This window comes from Gasterosteus aculeatus, chromosome 10, assembly GCF_964276395.1.
Source record: "Gasterosteus aculeatus chromosome 10, fGasAcu3.hap1.1, whole genome shotgun sequence".
Lineage (NCBI taxonomy): Eukaryota > Metazoa > Chordata > Actinopteri > Perciformes > Gasterosteidae > Gasterosteus > Gasterosteus aculeatus.
The window spans coordinates 13,827,663-13,846,604 of NC_135697.1; the positions used below are offsets into that span (position 1 = coordinate 13,827,663).

General features: G+C 49.4%; 1 protein-coding gene across 4 annotated transcripts in view; it reads right to left on the minus strand.

The window, feature by feature from the left end:
- Positions 1 to 17,680, minus strand: part of arid1ab (AT-rich interactive domain 1Ab) — a 41,464-nt gene extending 23,784 nt beyond the window's left edge. For 2 of the 4 annotated variants that reach the window (XM_078080863.1, XM_040188578.2), the window contains exons 1-3: positions 16,239 to 17,680; positions 2,804 to 3,025; positions 180 to 923 (exon numbers count right to left, since the gene is read on the minus strand). In XM_078080863.1, the coding sequence (XP_077936989.1) occupies positions 180 to 923; positions 2,804 to 3,025; positions 16,239 to 17,138 (1,866 nt within the window). In that variant the 5' untranslated portion in view covers positions 17,139 to 17,680. The remainder of the gene's footprint in view (positions 1 to 179; positions 924 to 2,803; positions 3,026 to 16,238) is intronic. The other 2 variants (XM_078080865.1, XM_078080864.1) reach the window with 1 other exon arrangement.
- Positions 17,681 to 18,942: the final 1,262 nt, after the last annotated feature.

Genomic DNA, 18,942 nt, shown 5'->3' on the forward strand with positions numbered 1-18,942 from the left:
TCCTCCTGTGCTCACTCACGCCGCATATTCAAACCCTTTCTGGACCGGTTATGTTATGAACGACTACGTGCATAACCAGCTCAACGGTCCACTACACGACAAGGCAAATATAAACAAAAAAGGACAGTTCGCGATTTGCATCGCCGTTGTAGCGGAGGCCTGGGGGACTTTATTATTACCTGTGGTGGAGGCGGGAACCTCTGATATGGTGACTGTTGCTGCGGTGGTTGTTGTTGTTGTTGTTGTTGTTGTTGTGGCGGCGGCTGCTGCTGCTGCTGCTGCAGGGGGGGTGTCTGGGAGTACGGTGACGGTTGGCCCTGCTGGCCGTGACCCGGAGGTTGCTGGGCTTGAGGAGGTGGACCTCCTGGCTGCTGCTGCTGTTGCTGTTGTTGCTGCTGCTGCTGCTGTTGTTGTTGTTGTTGTTGTGGGGGTCCTTGCTGCGGCTGTTGCTGCTGCTGCTGCTGCTGCTGCTGCTGCTGCTGCGGGGTTTGCTGCTGCGGGGGCTGCCCCGGTCCAGGGGGTTGTTGGTAGCCTGGCTGGCCTTGAGGGCCCTGCTGACTTTGGGGACCCGGCCCCTGCTGCTGCTGCTGTTGAGGCGGCTGCTGCTGCTGCTGCTGCTGCTGGGGAGGGGCGTAGGGCGGCTGCCCCGGCTGAGACTGTGGGGACTGGCTGTAGGGGGGCTGACCCGCAGGAGGACCGTGTGGACCTTGGGACTGTTGGTAGGGGGGTCCCGGCTGCCCGTGTTGGCCGGACGGCTGTGAGGGGTGGCCCTGCTGGGGATAGGGCGCTCCGGAGGTGCCCTGGGGTTGCCCCGAGTACGGAGGCTGTTGCTGGCCAGGGTGGGGGGGGGCTCCGTGCTGGCCATAGTAGCCCTGGCCTTGCTGGCTGTAGCCACCAGGCCCCTGTTGTCCATAAGCTGACATCTAAACGTGGAAACAGAAAGTGTAAGCAGGCGTACGAGAGTAAATACAACACAGACCTCTGAACACAAACACCTTTCCGACAGGTTTACCACCCTGAGGATCCTGTTCAACAGTCAAAACGTATAAAAATACCCCAATACCCCGGTAACTTCTTAGATTCTCTTTGTACCATCGGAGCATCCCTTCATCCTACACACAGACTAACAGCGAGAGACAAGTGCTCGGTCAGCGAGACGCGAGCGCGTTCCTCGCAATAACCCGATCAGTCAAAGCGCTGGAAGTCGGCCGTGTATCGCTTCAAATTACAGCTGTGAAAAGAGTTTGGACTTCATCTCCTTGAACTTCAATATGAGGCTTTTCATATTCTGCCCAATTCTGCGCGCGGAGAGCCTTTCAATACGGCGATTTTGTTTCATTACCCTCGAGGAGCGCGGAAGGAGAAAGAGAGCTGACCTTGTGAGGAAACTGAGAATTATGAGGGAGGAAAAAAACGAAAGAAAGGAGAAGAGCGAGAAAAGAAAATCCACGTGTTATTTTATTTTTCTGGGGTAGGGGGGGGAAGGGGGAGGGGGGGGTGTTCTCTGCCACTCGACAATTCAAAAGAAACTCCGAGGCGTCAAAGAACCGCCACACATTTTAAACAACGTGGGGTGGCTGTGTTGTATCCGTCTGACAAAAGGAGGGAAGCCGTTTGTCTTCTCCGCAGGCCACTTATCGAGTCCCCGGTCAGGACACCAGGCGGGCTGCTACGAGATAATCACAGCACACAATGGGCACGAGACCGCAGACGGCCGACGGGGGGAAGAAAAGGCTTCGCTCCACGGGACTCCCAGCATGCATTTGTCTCGTTAAGAACGGACTGAGCCGACGGAGGGAGTTCAAGGGTCTCGTTCAAAGCGCGGGGCGAGCCGCTTGCAAATTGGGGCGAACAACCCGTCAGAAAGTTTTTAGTGTTTTGAGAGAGAAAATCAACCCGGTGGGGAAAAAACGCTGAGAGCTCGCTCTCTTCAGAGTCCGTGTTATTTGAATAATGTTAGTGTGAATTTACGGGGGGAAAAAAGGCAATTTGACTTAATGCCTGGTGTCACAATAAAGTTCAGGATGGATAAATCGATTAAAACACTGATAACTGCATCCGCGAACGAGTCCGGACTCGTTGTTCGATGAAACACAAGTTACGCTACCGGAAACCTTTCGTCGTCCATTTTTTTTTTAAACATGCTGTGACCTGTGTGCTCGGCCCCACGTTATGAAAAAAAAGTGCTGCAGATTTAAATTTCAAGAGGAAATCCGACCAATCGGTTAGCAATTAAGACGTAACCGCAGACACTTGAAATTGCGTTGTCGACGTGTTGTTGTCGTCATTTATTAACATGTACGCTCTTGTAATTTGCTCTTTATGCAAACATTTCCTTCTGCGCGTTCTGCCCAGCGACTTGCAGGGACAATCCCCCATTTTCCTTCTTGCTGAAGTTCTGAAGAAAGTTTCACACAAAACAACTGATCCCACCCCGACAAATGAGGATGCGAAGCCCTTACTGAGAACTATTTAGTGCAGACTTCGCCGTGCAAAACCTAGTACGAGTTGGGTTCCTTTGAATCACTAAATCTATTGAAAATGACCACATCCGCCATTCCTGTAGCAGCACGTCACTGACCAAACAAACGCTCCACTGCCCCAACTAACAGGAATATAAAAAGACTTATTAACTGGTGGGCTGGACTGGAACCGTGCTCTGCATCAGGGCCGAGGATCTCACACTCAATGTCCTCTACTTTCACTTTTCATAACCTACTGGTTTCATCAGATTTTCATATCAAAGTAAATGTGGCTTGTAGCGCTTTAAAAATGGGGAGGGTGTAGATGTACGATCACTGACCTGCTGGCCGTACTGCATGCCGCCCATAGCGCCAGGTGTTCGGTTCTGCATGGCCATGGGATACCTCTGAGGGCCCGGAGGTCCGTAGCCCTGGCCCGGGTAAGGGCCCGCCTGCTGGGGTCCGGGCCCTGTGGGGGTCCCTTGCTGCTGCTGTGAGTAAGGGTTGGGTCCCCCGTACGACTGCCCGCGCATCTTCCCGACCTGGTCCATTGGGCTAGGAGGCTGTAGGACACAGACATGGTGTCAGATAAAACCAAGGAGGGGCGGACTTTAGAAGTATTGATTTGGGGTCTACAGCGCTGGTGAAAACTGTAGTCACATCCTAATAAGCTGTGAAAAAATACTGTAGTATGACGTAAAAGTTGCTGTTGAGAATACATTGATTCACCAGGAAAAAATAGGACAAAGTTACTTTGGAACCTTAAGTGGTTTGCGTTTTCCTTTCTTGAAAAGTCATTACTCAGCAACGAACACAAACGAAGCATCGTCTCGTCAGCCAGTCACAGGAAAATGACGCAAATATGGAACAAAAAAGTACAAATGGAGGGGGGGCAAAAAAACAGTAGTGGATTTAATTTCCGCCTAGGAAGGGAAAGGAATTGGCCATGAATGAATGAACGAATGAATGAGCCCACTTTATCCGCCAGCAGCGGTTCCCTGCCCAGGATCATTGTGCCAGTGGGCGGATACGGTTACGGCAGAAACGTTTCTATGAAAATAAGCTTAAAGAAGTGGAAGTGTCTGAAGCGGATGGTGCTAGCCGGGGTGGTGGTGCTGCTGGGATGGGGAGGGCACGCAGTCCTGGGCAGGAAATGTTACTGGGCCGGACGGACTTTCTGGCTCGGGGGAGCCGTGGATAAGAAATGGAGAGGGCGGGACAATGAGGGAGCCCCACAATGTATACAATAATATTCTGCCCGGTGGGCACGATGTGATGCCGTCGGCCCATCCCGCCGCTGGCAGCCTGCGTGTTCCCATCAAACCCGGCGCGGTGGCGTCTGAAAGTACGCGCCACAATGGGGTCTTTGAAGTAGCAACACCTCCTGGCCTGCTGACCTCGGGCAGCAGGCACAAAGCTTTCATCGCTTCCCACGGTTATTAATCTGTGTGTGTGGTTCCTCCCTCCCTCCCTCCCTCCTGCCCCTCCATAAAAAATAAAAAAAAAATCTTCCTTGGTGAAGGGAGACAACCACCGGGGCTATTTATAGCCAGCGAGACGGAGAGGGCAGTCTGCCGAATATGTAACAGGTCCCAGCTGCACTGCTGTTTGAACCCGGGCCAGGCCGTGCTCTTCCTGGGCTTTAATAAAGCAGCAGGCTTTTGGCACTCTATGAATGACAGTGCTGCAATAAGAGCGGGGGAGGTCATGTGGGGGCGGCTCGGCAGGAGTTGTGTGTGTGTGTGTGAAAAAAAAAAATATATATATATATACACACACACACACACACACTACATGTCTATGTGTGTGTGTGGGTAGACTGGTGTTGACAGTCGGTGGGGGCCAGTGGGGGAGAGGGGAGGTCAACAGGCTGTCAAAGCGGTCAACCAACATTATCCACGCTATCATATTCCATTCCAGGTTTTCCCTCTAGCCTGCCCCAGGCCACACTCCCCTGAGCTCCTCCAGGTTCAGGAAGGTATGTGTGTTATGTTCTCTGTGTGTGGAGGGAAATACAGATGGGGAGGGTGGGGGGGGTGGTGTTACTACGTTCCCTAGGGTCATTACCAACCGGAGCGCCGTTGGGGAGGGGGGGGGGGGGGGGGCTCTCGTGTGACCTCTAATGCACTTTTAACCCCAGTCTGCAAGGAAGGACATCAACCTCCACCAAACCGTCCCGCCACACGAGTCCATTCGCCAACGCGCCTCTTTTGCCAAAGATGCTGACCGGTGAAGCCGGCACCGTCTGTAAATATCAATGATAATAAAACCGTCCCGTCGCCCCAAACGAAGCGTCTTCGGCAAAGTGCTCGGCTGAGGTCTAAATCTAAAAATGCCCAGTGAGCGAAACAAACAACGCCAAAAGGTAAAAATCTGTCCCTCATCCAGACAAAACTATCGAGGCTTTTTTTCGGTGGATATTTTCCGCCAGCCAGACGGATACGTCTTCACCGGCCCGCGTACCTGCCTTTCCCCTCGTACCTTCAGCAGGCAGAGCGCCCTAAAGAGGTACAACCGGAATATAATCCGGGTTTCCAGCTCCCGGAGCCCACCCGGAGAATCCCCCCAAAACAAAACCCTGTAGGGTGTTAAACCTGCACCGGAGGTCTTAATCTGTCCTCCTCGGCCTCCATTGATCTGTTTACCAGCGGTTTCCTCACATCGCCGACGCACAACCAAGTAGTATTTTTGTTGCGGCAAAGACAAGCGGTAAACGATCGCAGGTGATCTTCTGTCTGCTGGTTTTAATTTTAAGACCCACGCGGTTGCTCATAGATCGTTAGCATTACGGCTAGTTAGCAGCCTGGCTAACGTTAGCTTCTGCAGAGAAAAAAACGGCGCAAAAATGCTTAATGGGACAAGCACCCACGATTTTGGATCTATAGATGAGTAAAACATTCAGAAATATGCAGGTTGTGTTTCTTCTCTTAGTAGATATGAAGCAGACGTCATCGCTCTGCCTCGTCTCTCCTGATATGATCCTCCATCCACACAACTCTAAGCTATTTTGAGAAGTTTATGGTTTCGCTCTACGTTAAAAATATCTGGTGTAGTTTTGATGTATAAATCGCTTATCTTGTTCTTTGATTAAACTAAATATGTGCACTAATATCTGAACAAGCATGCAGTCATACTATGTGGAGCCTCTGATGCATTGTAATAAACATGCTTTTTCAACATGCATTGATGAGGTTGCAGTTATTTGTCATCAACAACACTGTGGCCTACATGATATAAATATTTCCAGAAAATCAATATCGCTTCTATAGTAGAATTTTAAAATGCATGTGATTGATAAAAAGGGTCTAGTTATAATGTGTAGGGAGAATCCCTGAAACACACATCAAAGGGCATGTGAAAAAAAAACATGTGCAACAACCCACTCAGTTTCTTTCTGAAAGCGTCTCAGCTGAGAGGCCGATCTTCAATCCAAAAGGTTAGTGGTATATTTTTAGAGATAATATCAAATGATTTAGAACTTAAACGAAGAAACTTCATTTAATCATTAAAGCGGAGGGTGGCACCATGCAGACACAGATCGATTCAGAAACATTTCACTGGGGATCAATTTATGGATCACCAACCTTCCAACATGTAAACAAATATCAGACCGACGGCAGCCGAAATCTCAAATGTGCACGCTGGTCGGCAGCTCACCTCGCCGCACTCGCTTTCTGCCCCGTCATCTAATCAATTTCTGGAGGAAACTCTTTCCTTTCTTTTTTTTCCCCTCCATAAAATAGATAAATAAATAAATAACCACAATTAGCACATGGCTAATCTGCATAGAGGGAAGCCAGAGCCCTCTTGGCAGGAGGTTGAACCGAGTCGTGATTGGGCTGCTGCTGGATATTGCAACTATTCAAAACTGTGTGTGTGTGTGTGTGTGAGAGAGACATGGGGATTTGTAGTGGGTCGGGGAGGGTGGGATGTGGTCTGTGGAGCAGCGCCTGAGACCAGTACTGAAGTGCACGGGCAGAGCAGATGGACTGTGGGGGCTGTGGGGGGGGGTAAACAACTAATTTAATCAGCCATGCGGCCGTGGCGCATTTGCGCGACATTGTTCAGCGCTAAAGCCCCTTGACACGCAACACAGTGCCGCGAACGCGCCCTCGCACACAGACCCCACGTCAAAGAGGGACAGGACGTCCTACACGGCGAGGGACAGGGGAGGGAACTTCATGTTGCCGAGCAGTAAGACCAGTCACTCACTGTACAACTGCATTGATGATTTTGACATGTTTGCCAATTCTTCTGGTCCTTTTACTTATTCTTTGGTCCCATGCTTCCTCATTACACTCCAGGTACCGGATACCTGGAATCGGCTTTTGCTGGTGAAAGAGTTGTACTACAGTACCAGAGGTCAGGAGGGTAAACGAGAAACCACGACGCTTTGAGGCCATATTGTCAATTAAGCAATTCATCTGACTGCATCACTGTGAGGACGTGCACCTTGCAGCTGACCACCTGCATGACTCTGGATGAAAGTGGGGCCTCCTTCGCCTGGTGGTGCTATCATCCACGCCGAAGAAACGGCAACCTACTCACCCAGATGTTCACCCAGCTGTTCAGAGGAATTAAAAAAAAAAAAAAAAGATGTTCAGGGAGGAGCGGAAGAAGGGAACTCGCTCACTTGGATGACAAAACTGCCTCTCACATCTCCGAGAGACGAGGGCGAGAGAACGCAGGGAGGTCTGAGGTCAGCGAGGAGCACGCCAACGCCGAGCGCGTTAGCAACACAACCTGCTACCTGATGAAAAGGACCCTCGCAATTCTGGCCATCGTACTCCTGCCAACAAGCAGACGAAAGGTGGCTGCCACATAGACTACAGATGTTCATACATCTGGCTGGATTAAGTTGATGGCAGAGGAAGCTTACAAACCATTTGAGGACAAGTGGACTGGTTTTTCCACTGACATCAGTCAGCAGAGCAGAAACGCACAACAACGCTGGTGGTTCAAGTTGAAAAGGGAGACGGTGAACTCTCCGCCTGAATGCAGCATCCACGGGGAGCAACCAGCTTTCCTGCTCACACCACGTGCACATTTGACCCACAATGCCAAATGTCAGACTATCTTGACATCAGTAGTTTTGATTTGCTAGAGAGATTGCGCTCGCTCTCTCTCTCTCTCACTCTCTCCGTTTCTCTTTCTATAAAAAACATCCAAGCAGCTAACATGTTTGTTGTTAGCTCCCTCAGCCACGCAGCCAGACGTGGCACACGCACATACAGTCACACGTAGTTGTGGCAGTGAATGTATAGATCGGCCCCGTTGTCACGGATACCGAAAGGCCAACATCAGCTTCAGTAAATCCAGATCGTCCGTGTGGGAGAAAAATACCAAAAAGAGAAAATAAACATTCATGATGTAGTAGTTTTAGTTTTTGGACATAAAGTAACACGCTGTTGAAGGATTAAAATGCATTTAGACCAGCACATGTATTTCAGTTAAGATGTGCATGAATAATAATTCTTTTCCTGAATTGAATGGTACCAAACTGACGGCGGGGATTAGAACATGAGAGCAAACGTTTACTGATGAATAACAACATCCGTGTTAACTGGATTCTAGGACTGACAAGCCCGGTCTGTTCAGAGAATAAAAAATAAAAAAAATCTCCTGTCGGAGAAAAATCAGAGCAGCTTGCCTGGGACCGTCCAGTTGTTGCTTGATATAGAAAATAAATACCCCACCCCCCCCAAAAAGGGCTGTCTGCTGCTGCCTGACCTGTCAGTGTGATGTTCAGGTTGGCGGTACAAGAGAGGGAACATCCGCCATGGCTGCCGGCTGTCAACCTGTCAGGCCCTACTTCTATTTCCAGGTGACAGTGGCTGATTCCCAGGAGGGAGAAAGGGGGGACGGAGGGGGCGGGGGATTGGACCCGGAGCTCAGATTGGAGGGCCCGAGAGGGTACGGCATGCAAGACCGACCAGACGTTGCCTTGCAGGATGACATTGCACCATTTCTTGTTTAATTTCTTGATCTGTATTTGCAACAAATCTCATTTATAGTATTGCAACCTGGAGGGATGACAGGTACAGGTGTTTCACTTCCTCCTCCTCCTCAGTCGTATCGGGATCCTTTAACACGCCTCAGCCAAGCCGCTGAAAGGCATTACCTCTGCGGAGAGTGTTTACAGTTACGGCCGGCTACCGTCCCGTAATAAAACCGCACTGTGGCTTTATTGAAAGGCCACAAACGTTCGCACAGCGCCAGGAGGCCGGCGCGCCGCTCCGGTGACACCGGCGCTTCAGCTCGCGGAGGGAAAACAGCCGCCCGTGACCCTCGGCGGGCAAGCGGGCCGGCGTCCCGTGGATCCGCTACGTCACGTTGCCGAGGCCCTGGCTGGCGGCGCCGGCAGCAGCGGAGAGGATGCTTATTCAGGCTGACCGCTGGCACCCTGGACGACCCATTACGATAAGTGTGTCACTCACTGCTATGCCAAAAATACCCTGGCTGCTGAATGAGGCGAAGCCACTTAAGGACCTGGCTGGGTCACTGGCTGCCTCATGGTCGCAGTCAAAACTCTGACACTGACGTCATAGACACACACACACACACACACACACACACACACACACAACCACACACTGGGCTAGAGGAAAACATGCTTGGTCATAATCTGAATCACAGACTGCATTGAAATGGAGTATTAACACGTTACAGCAGCGCAGTAAACTTTGGATTCCTCTTTAACACGTTTTGGGGCTCTGCTGAAAGAGACAAATGAGCGCCGGGACCGAGAGGCGTCCGGGATTGTTCATTTGTACTCGTTCAGTTTTGGAAGAGGACCAGGCCGAGAACAGTTGGTCCTTTTTCTACAGCCATACCACTAAGTACGCCAGCGAGCGTCCAAGTAGGCATCACATGGGCAGAAAATACTGGATGGATACAGTTTAAAAATCGGCACGTATGCATTTAGCTAAAGAGCTGAAAAGTTATTTTTCGACCATTTATTTTTGCCGTCGGAAAATAATGTACTTTTTCTTCACTAAGTAGGATGTTCGTTGTCGGGCTTTCTGTTCTTTCCAATGTCTCTGAAAAGAGTAAACAATTGCCCCAAACCAGTTTGATCTCACTAAACCCCAAATCAGTTTGGATCAAAATAAAGAATTATATTCATTCTTGAAGGTACATTTTCTTCTTTTTTTTTTTACTTCCTTGATCCTTCAGTTCACAAACAACTTAAAACAATTATCAAACATTTGTATGTGTTAGTTTTCATTTAATCAATGAATCCTATTAGCTATTTTGCAGGTGGATCCAGACTGGATTCAAGATGTCAGTATTAATTCAGCAAAATGACTTCATGTGGCACAGTTATTTTTTTATTAAACAAGCTCTAAATGCACTTCACAGCTTTGGTGTGATGAGCCTTAACAAAAAAGAAAAGAACAGCAGAAAGCAAGACTGTGACTCGAGGGCACGATCCACAACAACAGACCTCATAATTGAGTTATAAAAGACACAACACACCTGCTCCTCGTGTGCTTGTGTCACCCATTCTCACTTATACATCCAATACAGGCCTTTACCTACCTACCCGCCCCAACCCCGCAGAGAGCAAAGGTGAGAGCTGTAGGGGAGCTGGAGGAGCATCATTCTCTGCCCTGAAGTATCAACAGCACCAATTTAAAAGGTTAACCACTTTATTCCATAATACACACACACACACACACGTCATGTAAATGAAGCATGTGGTCCCACGCAGGCTCAGAGAAAGATATTACTATGCTAATCTGGAACATTTTAGAAGGTAAATGTCACTAGAAATGAATTACCTTTACATACCAGAGTGCCCTGATGCAAGAGCCCAAGTTTGACATTTGACGGCGGAGGGTCTCGTTTTTCTCCCCGCGTTTTCTTTCAGTGTGCGACGCCGGACCCCCTTATTCTGACGAATAACTTCCCCTGCCACGGATGTGAATCAACCTTCTCCGTCCTCAAAGCAAATATTTCTCCAACCAAATGATGGGGGAATGCAGTAACTTTCTGCGGTTTGTGGAAGTCAAAAACCCCAAAACCCTGAGGCGTTTATCAGCATCCGCATCTTGCGCTCACTTCTGATGTTCTCACAGAATGCACGGGGATAATTAAGGGGTCTCATGAATGATGCACAAAAGAAGACATTTCTACTAAGCTGCTCACGTGACTAATGAAAAGCAACAGCGCTCCGATTTAATGGTAGAAGTGCACGCGCCGACATAGACGCTGTCACAAAAGAGGGATTTGTTGGTGACACGTGGAGTAGGAGCAGGTCAGAGGTGATCCTGAGGCGGCGGCGCGCACAGACACACACACAGTCACAGCGGCCACTTCATACACAAACACACACACACACACACACACACAGCTGTCAGGGGCAGACGAAGATCATTCACAAAAACACCCAACCCCCCCCCCTCGGGTATCACTGACACCGTTTCACCGTCGTACGTACATAAACACACACGCGCACGCGGTTGCCGGGAGGCAGCATGCTGTCCATGTGGCCTGTGGAGAATCATTACTCAGCAGTGCAGACTAAAGAGCGGAGCGTGAACTTCCTTTTTGAACGGCGTGGCTGCTTCTTCTCTACGCGTTCTTGGAAACTTTCGTCGGGCGGTTTTGACACAATAGTCAGAAAAATGCAGTTAATCGTTTGGCAGAATGGCGGCGGATGCTTGGAGGTTTTTTTATTTTAACTTAAATAATAAGTGGAGACGCGATGGATGATTATACTCATTATTGATTCTTCCTGCCCGGCAGATTTCTCCTTGATTATTAGTAGAATCCATGAAATGACAAAACACATTGGAGGGGGAAAGGGAGTGTCGCCAAAATCTGTTATAATCCTGAAATTGGATGAACTGAAAACAGGAAATATTAGCCGTGAATGCTTTAACAACAAAACAATGAGTTAAAGATTTGACCTAAATATCAACAGTTCCAGATACATTTCCTGCGGCTTCACGTGGAAAAGCATCAGGTCTCAGAGAAGCTACAACCAGAGGATTTGTAAAGGACTGAAATAATTACTCTGTTAAATGATCGTTGAAACAGAATTATTGTTAAAGTAGAATAATCCTTTTTTGAACATGTTTGAAATCCAGCATGTTAATACATGTGATAATGTCCTGGTTTTTACTTTTGAATAACAAACGCACAACGTTGTCACGCTGTATTTGTTCGCTTCTTTTCAAATTTGCAGCGGAGCTGTGCGGCTATTAGCAGCAGTCACTTTAACACTGTGCATTTCCAACAATCCTCAAAGTCTCTCCCGTTATGATTCAATTCAAACTCAATTTTTCGGGGGGGGGGGGGGGGGGCGCCAGCCTCGCAAGGGGGGGGGGGGGGGGCATCCCTAATGGCCTCGCTGGGCGGAGGAAACACCTGACTTGGTAGCCTCCAAAGGCAACCCCGCTGCAATCGGAGTCGGAGAATTTGTTTGTGTGTGCCACGTTATAAAAAAAATAAAATAAAATGGAAAAAAGCCCATAATATTAGCCTTCACCCACCACTCAATTAGCGCATGAATTGGTCTTCGGCAGGTGGCCCCGGGCGGGTGAACGGCTCCATAAAACCAATCCACCGAATCATTACCGCCGACGCAGCCGCCAATTAAACGGGCCAATCGTGCGGCCTGTGATGAATGGAGAGTCGGAGGATTTAATACACTCTGCTAAAAACACAGCGGAGGACGGTCGGTGGAAACCTCCGACGCGTCAGACATTTCACTTCCCGTTTCCTCGGCCCACTCGTGAGAGGTCCCCCCTCTCCCCGGGTGCTCTGGCCCGGGATTACATCCATTTCGATGAACCTGTCCTCCCGCCCCCTCCGGGTCAGAAGGGTTCCCAACTCGTCCCGCCCCGGGGACACTGATGAGATTTTGACACACTGCCCTTTGGCCTTCTGCAAAAAATACTGTGCATACTGTGCAAGCAGACCAGCCCACGTGAATAAGAGTATGGGGGCGTCCGGGGTTTTGAGGGTAAAGAAATTGAGTAGAGTTTTAAGGAAACACGCAACACAAGTAATCCGTCATCATACCCATGAAGTCAGGATTCCAGTTATTTACCAGTTACTCTACAACATTTAGACGGGAGGTTTCAGACTAATTTGACACCTGACGTAGGAACGGCACGTGTCCGTTATTGTGTTGTCCACAATTTAACCAGAAATAAAGCTTCCCTGTCGGCCCACATCCCGAGCGGACAAACTAACTTTATTTTATATGCACGGACTCTAACGCGCAATGACAAATGACTATTTCTTCACTAAAGGCCTAAAAATGCAACTAATTATCTTAATGAAATACACAATTCAAGTCATGAGTAATAATAAACAAGATCATAACCATATAGAGAAAATAACAATATTGCGATGGAATTGTAGGGTTGATCATTGCCGCTTAAAATAAATATTTACACTGCGGGACTTGACAAACAATCATCGGTAAGGCTGAAATGATTAAGTGTGTAAAGGCAAATAATACTTCAGCTAGAACAGTCAGGTAAGTTCAGAAAGTTGCATCACCTTTAAAATCAGCAATGGCAGCACATCATATAACAATATCATCTAGTCAGGTATCCCAACACTATTATAACACAGGTATGTTGCAAGGACCCTACCTGGGGTCCTCTCGGCGGTGCCAAACAACGTGGGGCTCAAAGAAGTAAGTAGCAGCTCACATGTAGTGAACCCCTTAAAAAAGCCTGGAAATACATTTGAATGCTCAACCGTAGCAAAATATGTCACTGTGTCGACGGCCAAAAAGGAGCTTCACCTGAGCGGAGGGCTTCGTCTGCGCCACCCAACATGCTGTCCCTTTATTCATTTACCCAAAATAAAGCAGAGTGTGGACACGTCTCTGCAGACAGGAAGTGACTAAATGAAAAAAAAAAAGAGAAATCCAATGTTCCTCAAACCATGAGCAGCACAACAACATGTCTTATCCCTTTTGGTTAATCGTTATTTAAAAAAAAAAAAACAATCAGTCATCATGCTGTACGATGAATGTGGTCATCGTGTCTCCAGTCTGAGAATATCTGGACGTTTTGGACCTGATCCTGCAGCTGACTTTTGGAGAGCATCGTGAACGCACTCTTCAGCTCCAAGAGTCCACGGTTTACTTTGCGGTAACGCAGCAAACCGCCGTGTGTGAACAGCTCGCACCGTAGTAGGTTTAAAGCGCCGTTCGGCGATGTCGCTTCTCCAGATAAGCGGCCCGTATCGGAGTGGCGGATCTCCGCCATAATGCCGGACACGCGCGGCACCACCACGATGCAGGATATCGCTGTGCGTCGGGACAAGTCACTCGACAAGTTGATGGGATGAGTTCATATTGTTGGGGTAATGATGGCTAGTGGCGCTCGCTAACATGATAGAGAAATGAAAAATACACCAGTGTCCTGGAATAAAAGACCAGCCTGACACAATGTGGTCATTTCTAGTACTTATCCTATATGTACAGGCACAGGGTCATGATCACTCAAGGACAAAAGTATGAATTTCTTAAAGCGTACATTTATGTCTGTATGTTGTGGGGACATTTATCGCGATCACTTCCTAATTCGCAATTATTTTGACCACAATAAAAGTTTCCGTATCGGCCCGTGCCTCGGCTTGATCTCTGTAGATGTCTCGGGCAAATTGTAAAAATTGCAGGAACATACAGTTCACATCTTATTTGCACATTTAGAGGGGAATGCATTGGTTTTAAAAATGGTCGTTAAGAGACGGTGAAATGGAAAGCAAAAGAAACCACAGCCAATTTGGGACGACGCTTTTAAGCCAAGCGTCTAACCCTTTTTACAGACCTTCCCTCTAAAAGGCAGCACTGCACACTCAACATATAACGTAGTTAATGACTTAATTATTGTGAGAACACCACACATGTGGCTGTTATCGATAGAGAGAGAGAGAGGTAGGTAGGTAGGTGCACACTGTTGACATGGTAACACGCTCAGCGTGTGGAAGCAAATTAAGCCACTGTAACCTGCCGAAAATAACGCTGTGACATCCTGCTGACACCTCGCTTGCTTGTAAACACAACTGTAGCAGGTCCAACCCTCTCACATGGCCAGAAGACACCGGAGCACAAGTCTCCTCAACCCCTGATCTGGGAACAGTGGAGAACACGGGTTGTACAACGAGGCTCCATGGCCACACCTACTCTATCTGCTGTACCAGAGTCAGCCAACTTGAACGAGCAGTGCACACAGTGTACCCAACAGCAAAGAAACAAAAAAGGCAGGGGGAAAAAAAGGAAACTTGGGGAGAGCATGTCTGGGGTCAGCAGCTAAATAACACGACAGTAGAGATGTGATTCAGTTCGAGTGAGCTCACGGTTTACTCAAATAAACAAAACAAGAAAAGAATGGTGGAGCTTCGTGAGTACAGTCGTCATGCAAATTACTGCAGTGGGTGGAACTGAACAAAATGTGTTCTGCTTTAAATAGACACAAACAGGGAGTTTGTGTTCTGAAATAAATACTGAGGTTACTGGGGTATATTTCAGTTGATACGAGAGATAATATCCAGAAGCATACGTGTAGAGAGAGAGAGAGAAAAAATACTATGGTGTTATAACATTACATGAATACAATAGATATTTAAAATAAGAAGGAAAAAAGAAGAAAATACACGGGACTACGTTGCCTCGACACGGTGGAGGAACACATAACTGGGCAGAGGGGGGCTGTTTTTCTGCAGCCTTCCATTAGATGCAATTATAAATGGCCGAGAGCGGAGGAGCGGGGAGCCAATCAGATCTCGGCTCGCATGTCAACCTAAGACCAACTGTCTCCTGGCTCTGACAGCAGGATTTTTACCTCCATAATTCAAATCCCCGAGCAAAAGCCAATCTGCACTTCTGCCAACTCTAAGCCGAGCGGGGCCCGTGTTTACAAGCCGGGCACATGGACGCGCGGCCGCGGAGGGAGACGAAAGAACGGAGTCCAACCGAACCACAATGAATGAAGGAAAAATAACCCTCCGTCGGGATGAATCAGTCGAGGTTCCAATCACACTCTGATCCGAGTAAAACACGCTTACAGCGTGGGGGCAATAGTTGACATTCACTGGACCCAAACACTTATTATTTTTTCAACCAACAAAAAAAACCCGGGGGCGGGGGGGGGGGTCTTCTTTTCTCAGTGGTTATGCTAATGCTATTTAACGGCTATCGCGGTCTTTCGCATCTTGTTTATTGCCCTGACAGCCATTGAGACAACTTTGATAGCGAGAGAAGGGAGGAGGATGAAGAGGAGGGGGGGAAAACAACACCACAACAACAACACCACCACCACCACTCCGAGGAGGGAGGGGGACGCTATTTCCCCGCGGATTCACACAGAAATAACGGAGGTTTACACGCGACTCAAATCGACAACGAGAGTGAAGAAACACCGCGAAGACACATCGCGTTATCTCCCTCTGTGCACACACACAACCACACACACACACACACTTTCTCCTGACAAACTCCTGCTCTACTTAAGTCAAACTCTCCCCCCCTCCTCTCCTCCTCTGTCGTACCCAGCGGACACACGCACACCAACACAGACAACCCGGCAAAGTTGCTTCTCGCAGAATGCGCGGCTTCTTTGCGGCTCTGAAGCCCGCTTGCAGGGGGGTGGTATCGGGAGAAAAGAGAGAGGCAGCCATTTTAGAGCTCTTGCTACATAGACAATGGCTGGTCCGATGCAATATGCAACTCCGCCGCGCTTCCCCTCGGCTACTTGGCGGCTTTAACCGAGTCGAACCGTGACCGTGCAGGAGAGTGGAGTTTACCTGGTTTCTGTTGGCGGGCTGTCCGCTGTTTCCCGGGCTCATGGGCGGCTGGTGGAGGGTCCTTTGTGGCCAACCCGGATGGACCCCACCGTACTGACTGCTGCCCACATCTCCCGGCCCCTTGCCGGCCCCTTCCTGATTGTTATAGTCTCCCTGCGGGTAATTCTGGTAGCTCCTGGCGGAGCTGGGCGATGTCAAAAGCTGATTTAAAGTTGGCGTGGACGTGGGCTGCTGGCTTCCCATGTTGTACCTCTGGTTGTTGTAAGAGGCAGCCATAGCGGTGGTTCCTCCTGCTGGCTGTTGCTTGCCTGGCTGCCCCCCAGCCGCCGGAGGCTGGTTGTTTCGCGGGGAATTCATGGCCCCGTACCCTTGGCCCTGATAGGAAGTCCTGTTCTGGAACGGGCTGTAGTTGTTATAGTGGTTGGGGTAGCCGTGTTCGTGTGAATTAGGGGGATAAGGGTCCATCATGCCCGGCCCCGACGCAGCTGCCATGCCAGGGCTTTGTTGTCCGCCATGTTGATGAAAAGAGGCCCGGCTGTAGTGCTGGTTGTAACCGTAAGGAGGTGGAGGAAAGGGGCCCGGGTGGTGGTGTCCCATTCCGGGATGGTTATTCCCCTCGGGCCCGCCCGCATCGTTCTGGTTACTGCTATTATTATTTACCCTGGGCAGATTCCCGTTGCCGTTCTTCATGTCAGGATCCCCTCCTCCCCCAGCATTTCCAGCGTCGGCCCCGTCCTGCAGCTCCTTCTGGCCGGGAGATCCGCCGTCAGGTCCCGGTTCCTTATTTTCATGCTGTTTCTCTCCCGGTACCGACTCCTCCTGTGGGTCCCGATCCGGCTTTTTGAGTTCGGATGGCGGGCTAGTGTTGAGAGTGGCGACGCTAGCGACCTGAGCGGCCATGATATCGCTCTCTCTCTCTCTCCCCCCACTCTTTTCTCTACCTCGCTCTCAGCACGGCGACTCACTCACAATCAAACTCCGAAAAACCATTGAATATAAATACAATTATACTTGTAACAACGTACCCGCTGTCCCGGTTCATTCCCCCCTTTGCCCTCCGCCCGGACCGGTATCCGGTAATCCACCGCGACTCCGTTTAAACTCAAAACAGAGAGGGGAAAGTTTGCGAAAGAGAAAATATATAAATACAGAGCCGGGGAAATGAATTTCGCCGACACAAGTGTGTGCGTGTTTCTGTGTGTGTGTATGTGTGCGTGTTGGAGAGGGGGGGGGGGCTTCTGTTACAGAACGAGAGCGCCAGCGAGAAATCAACCAAACCAGCACGAGGCTCCGCGAGACACAGCCATCTTACCGACCCGTCGGGAGGAAACCAAAACCCGCGGCGGAGCGCGCGGGGAAAACTGGATCCGGACTGCGCGAGCGAGCGAGCGAGGGAGGGCGCGCGCGCGCGCGTCCCCTCCAGATCCCCGTCCAATAACAACATTGTTTATACCCGAGAAGAGCCGTTATTGTCGGTTTAATGCGCCTTAAAACTGAGCCGTGCACAACGATGTCGACGTGATACAAAAAAGCCCCGTTGTCCATATACATTTCTAGTCATTCTGAGACTAATTAAGCGTGGCTTTTAAGCGTGATTTTTAGTTCTTCTTCCAAATATATATTTTAAAACGCATGCCCAGTGTCTATAATTTACATCTTATGGTATGCATATAAATAGCCCCAGGGCTGCTACATTGCTAAATGTCACAGACTTTGTGTCTACAGTTGTGTAGCACTGAAACAATTCAAAATGTCCCTTCTTTCACCGTACTTATGTGCTGATTTAAAGGCCGTGCTTAATGCGCGGCCTGTGCGTTGCTCTGTGTTGCGTTCATTTGTGCACTTTTATCTGATCGGCCCGTAAAACGAGGTGAGGAAAACAGGCTACAACGTCATCTTCCGTCGGAGAGGGCTAATGCGTGCAAAGTGACTGCTTCTGCACCGCTGCCGTGTGTCGGGGATGACGGCAAACGAGAGGAGTCGGCACAGCGGAGAAAAGTAGAGGAGAGCATGAAATCACAACCCGTGCACAAGTTTGTGCGGTGCATGTGTGAGTGATTGTGTGTGAGCGTGTAAGGATGGGAAAGGGGGGGGGGGGGGGTAGAGAGGGGTAAAGGATGGGGGATGGACTGGGCCAGTCACAGAGCAGGAAGTGAAGATACAAAAAGAGAAACAGCATCAGTGGCGGCCGGTGGGGAAAGTGACAGTGTGCGCGCGGGCCACCGAAACGCACGCCCCGCGTCGCCTGCTGCCAGGCGAAATATCACGCAAACGCAACGGGAGCAGCTTTTTGGAGAACGCGTACAAGCACCGTTTTTATAGGAACGTCTCCCCCCCACACACCCCCAAACCCCCCCTTTCTTCTTCGTGCTCTCTGCCCGCTTCGCTCTCTGCTAAGCAGCACAGGCAGCAGCCTTCGTGCTGCGTTCGAGCGCTGTCGGAACTTTTGGAATCACGCCCTGAGTCAGAGGCGAACGACACCCAGAGGATCATAGTAGAAACAGTGCAAGGAAAAGGTTGAGTTTATGACAGTCACGGCCCTCTTTGGGTGCCGGTGTTAAAGTGGGTTGCAGTGTATGTGTGTGAAGGCTCGCTGCTACATACGTCAGAATTATATTTGATATTTGGCATTAGGTACAATGATGGGGTGGAAAAAATAATAAACACAAAGTGTATAGGGAAGTATTCTTATTCCGCATTAAAC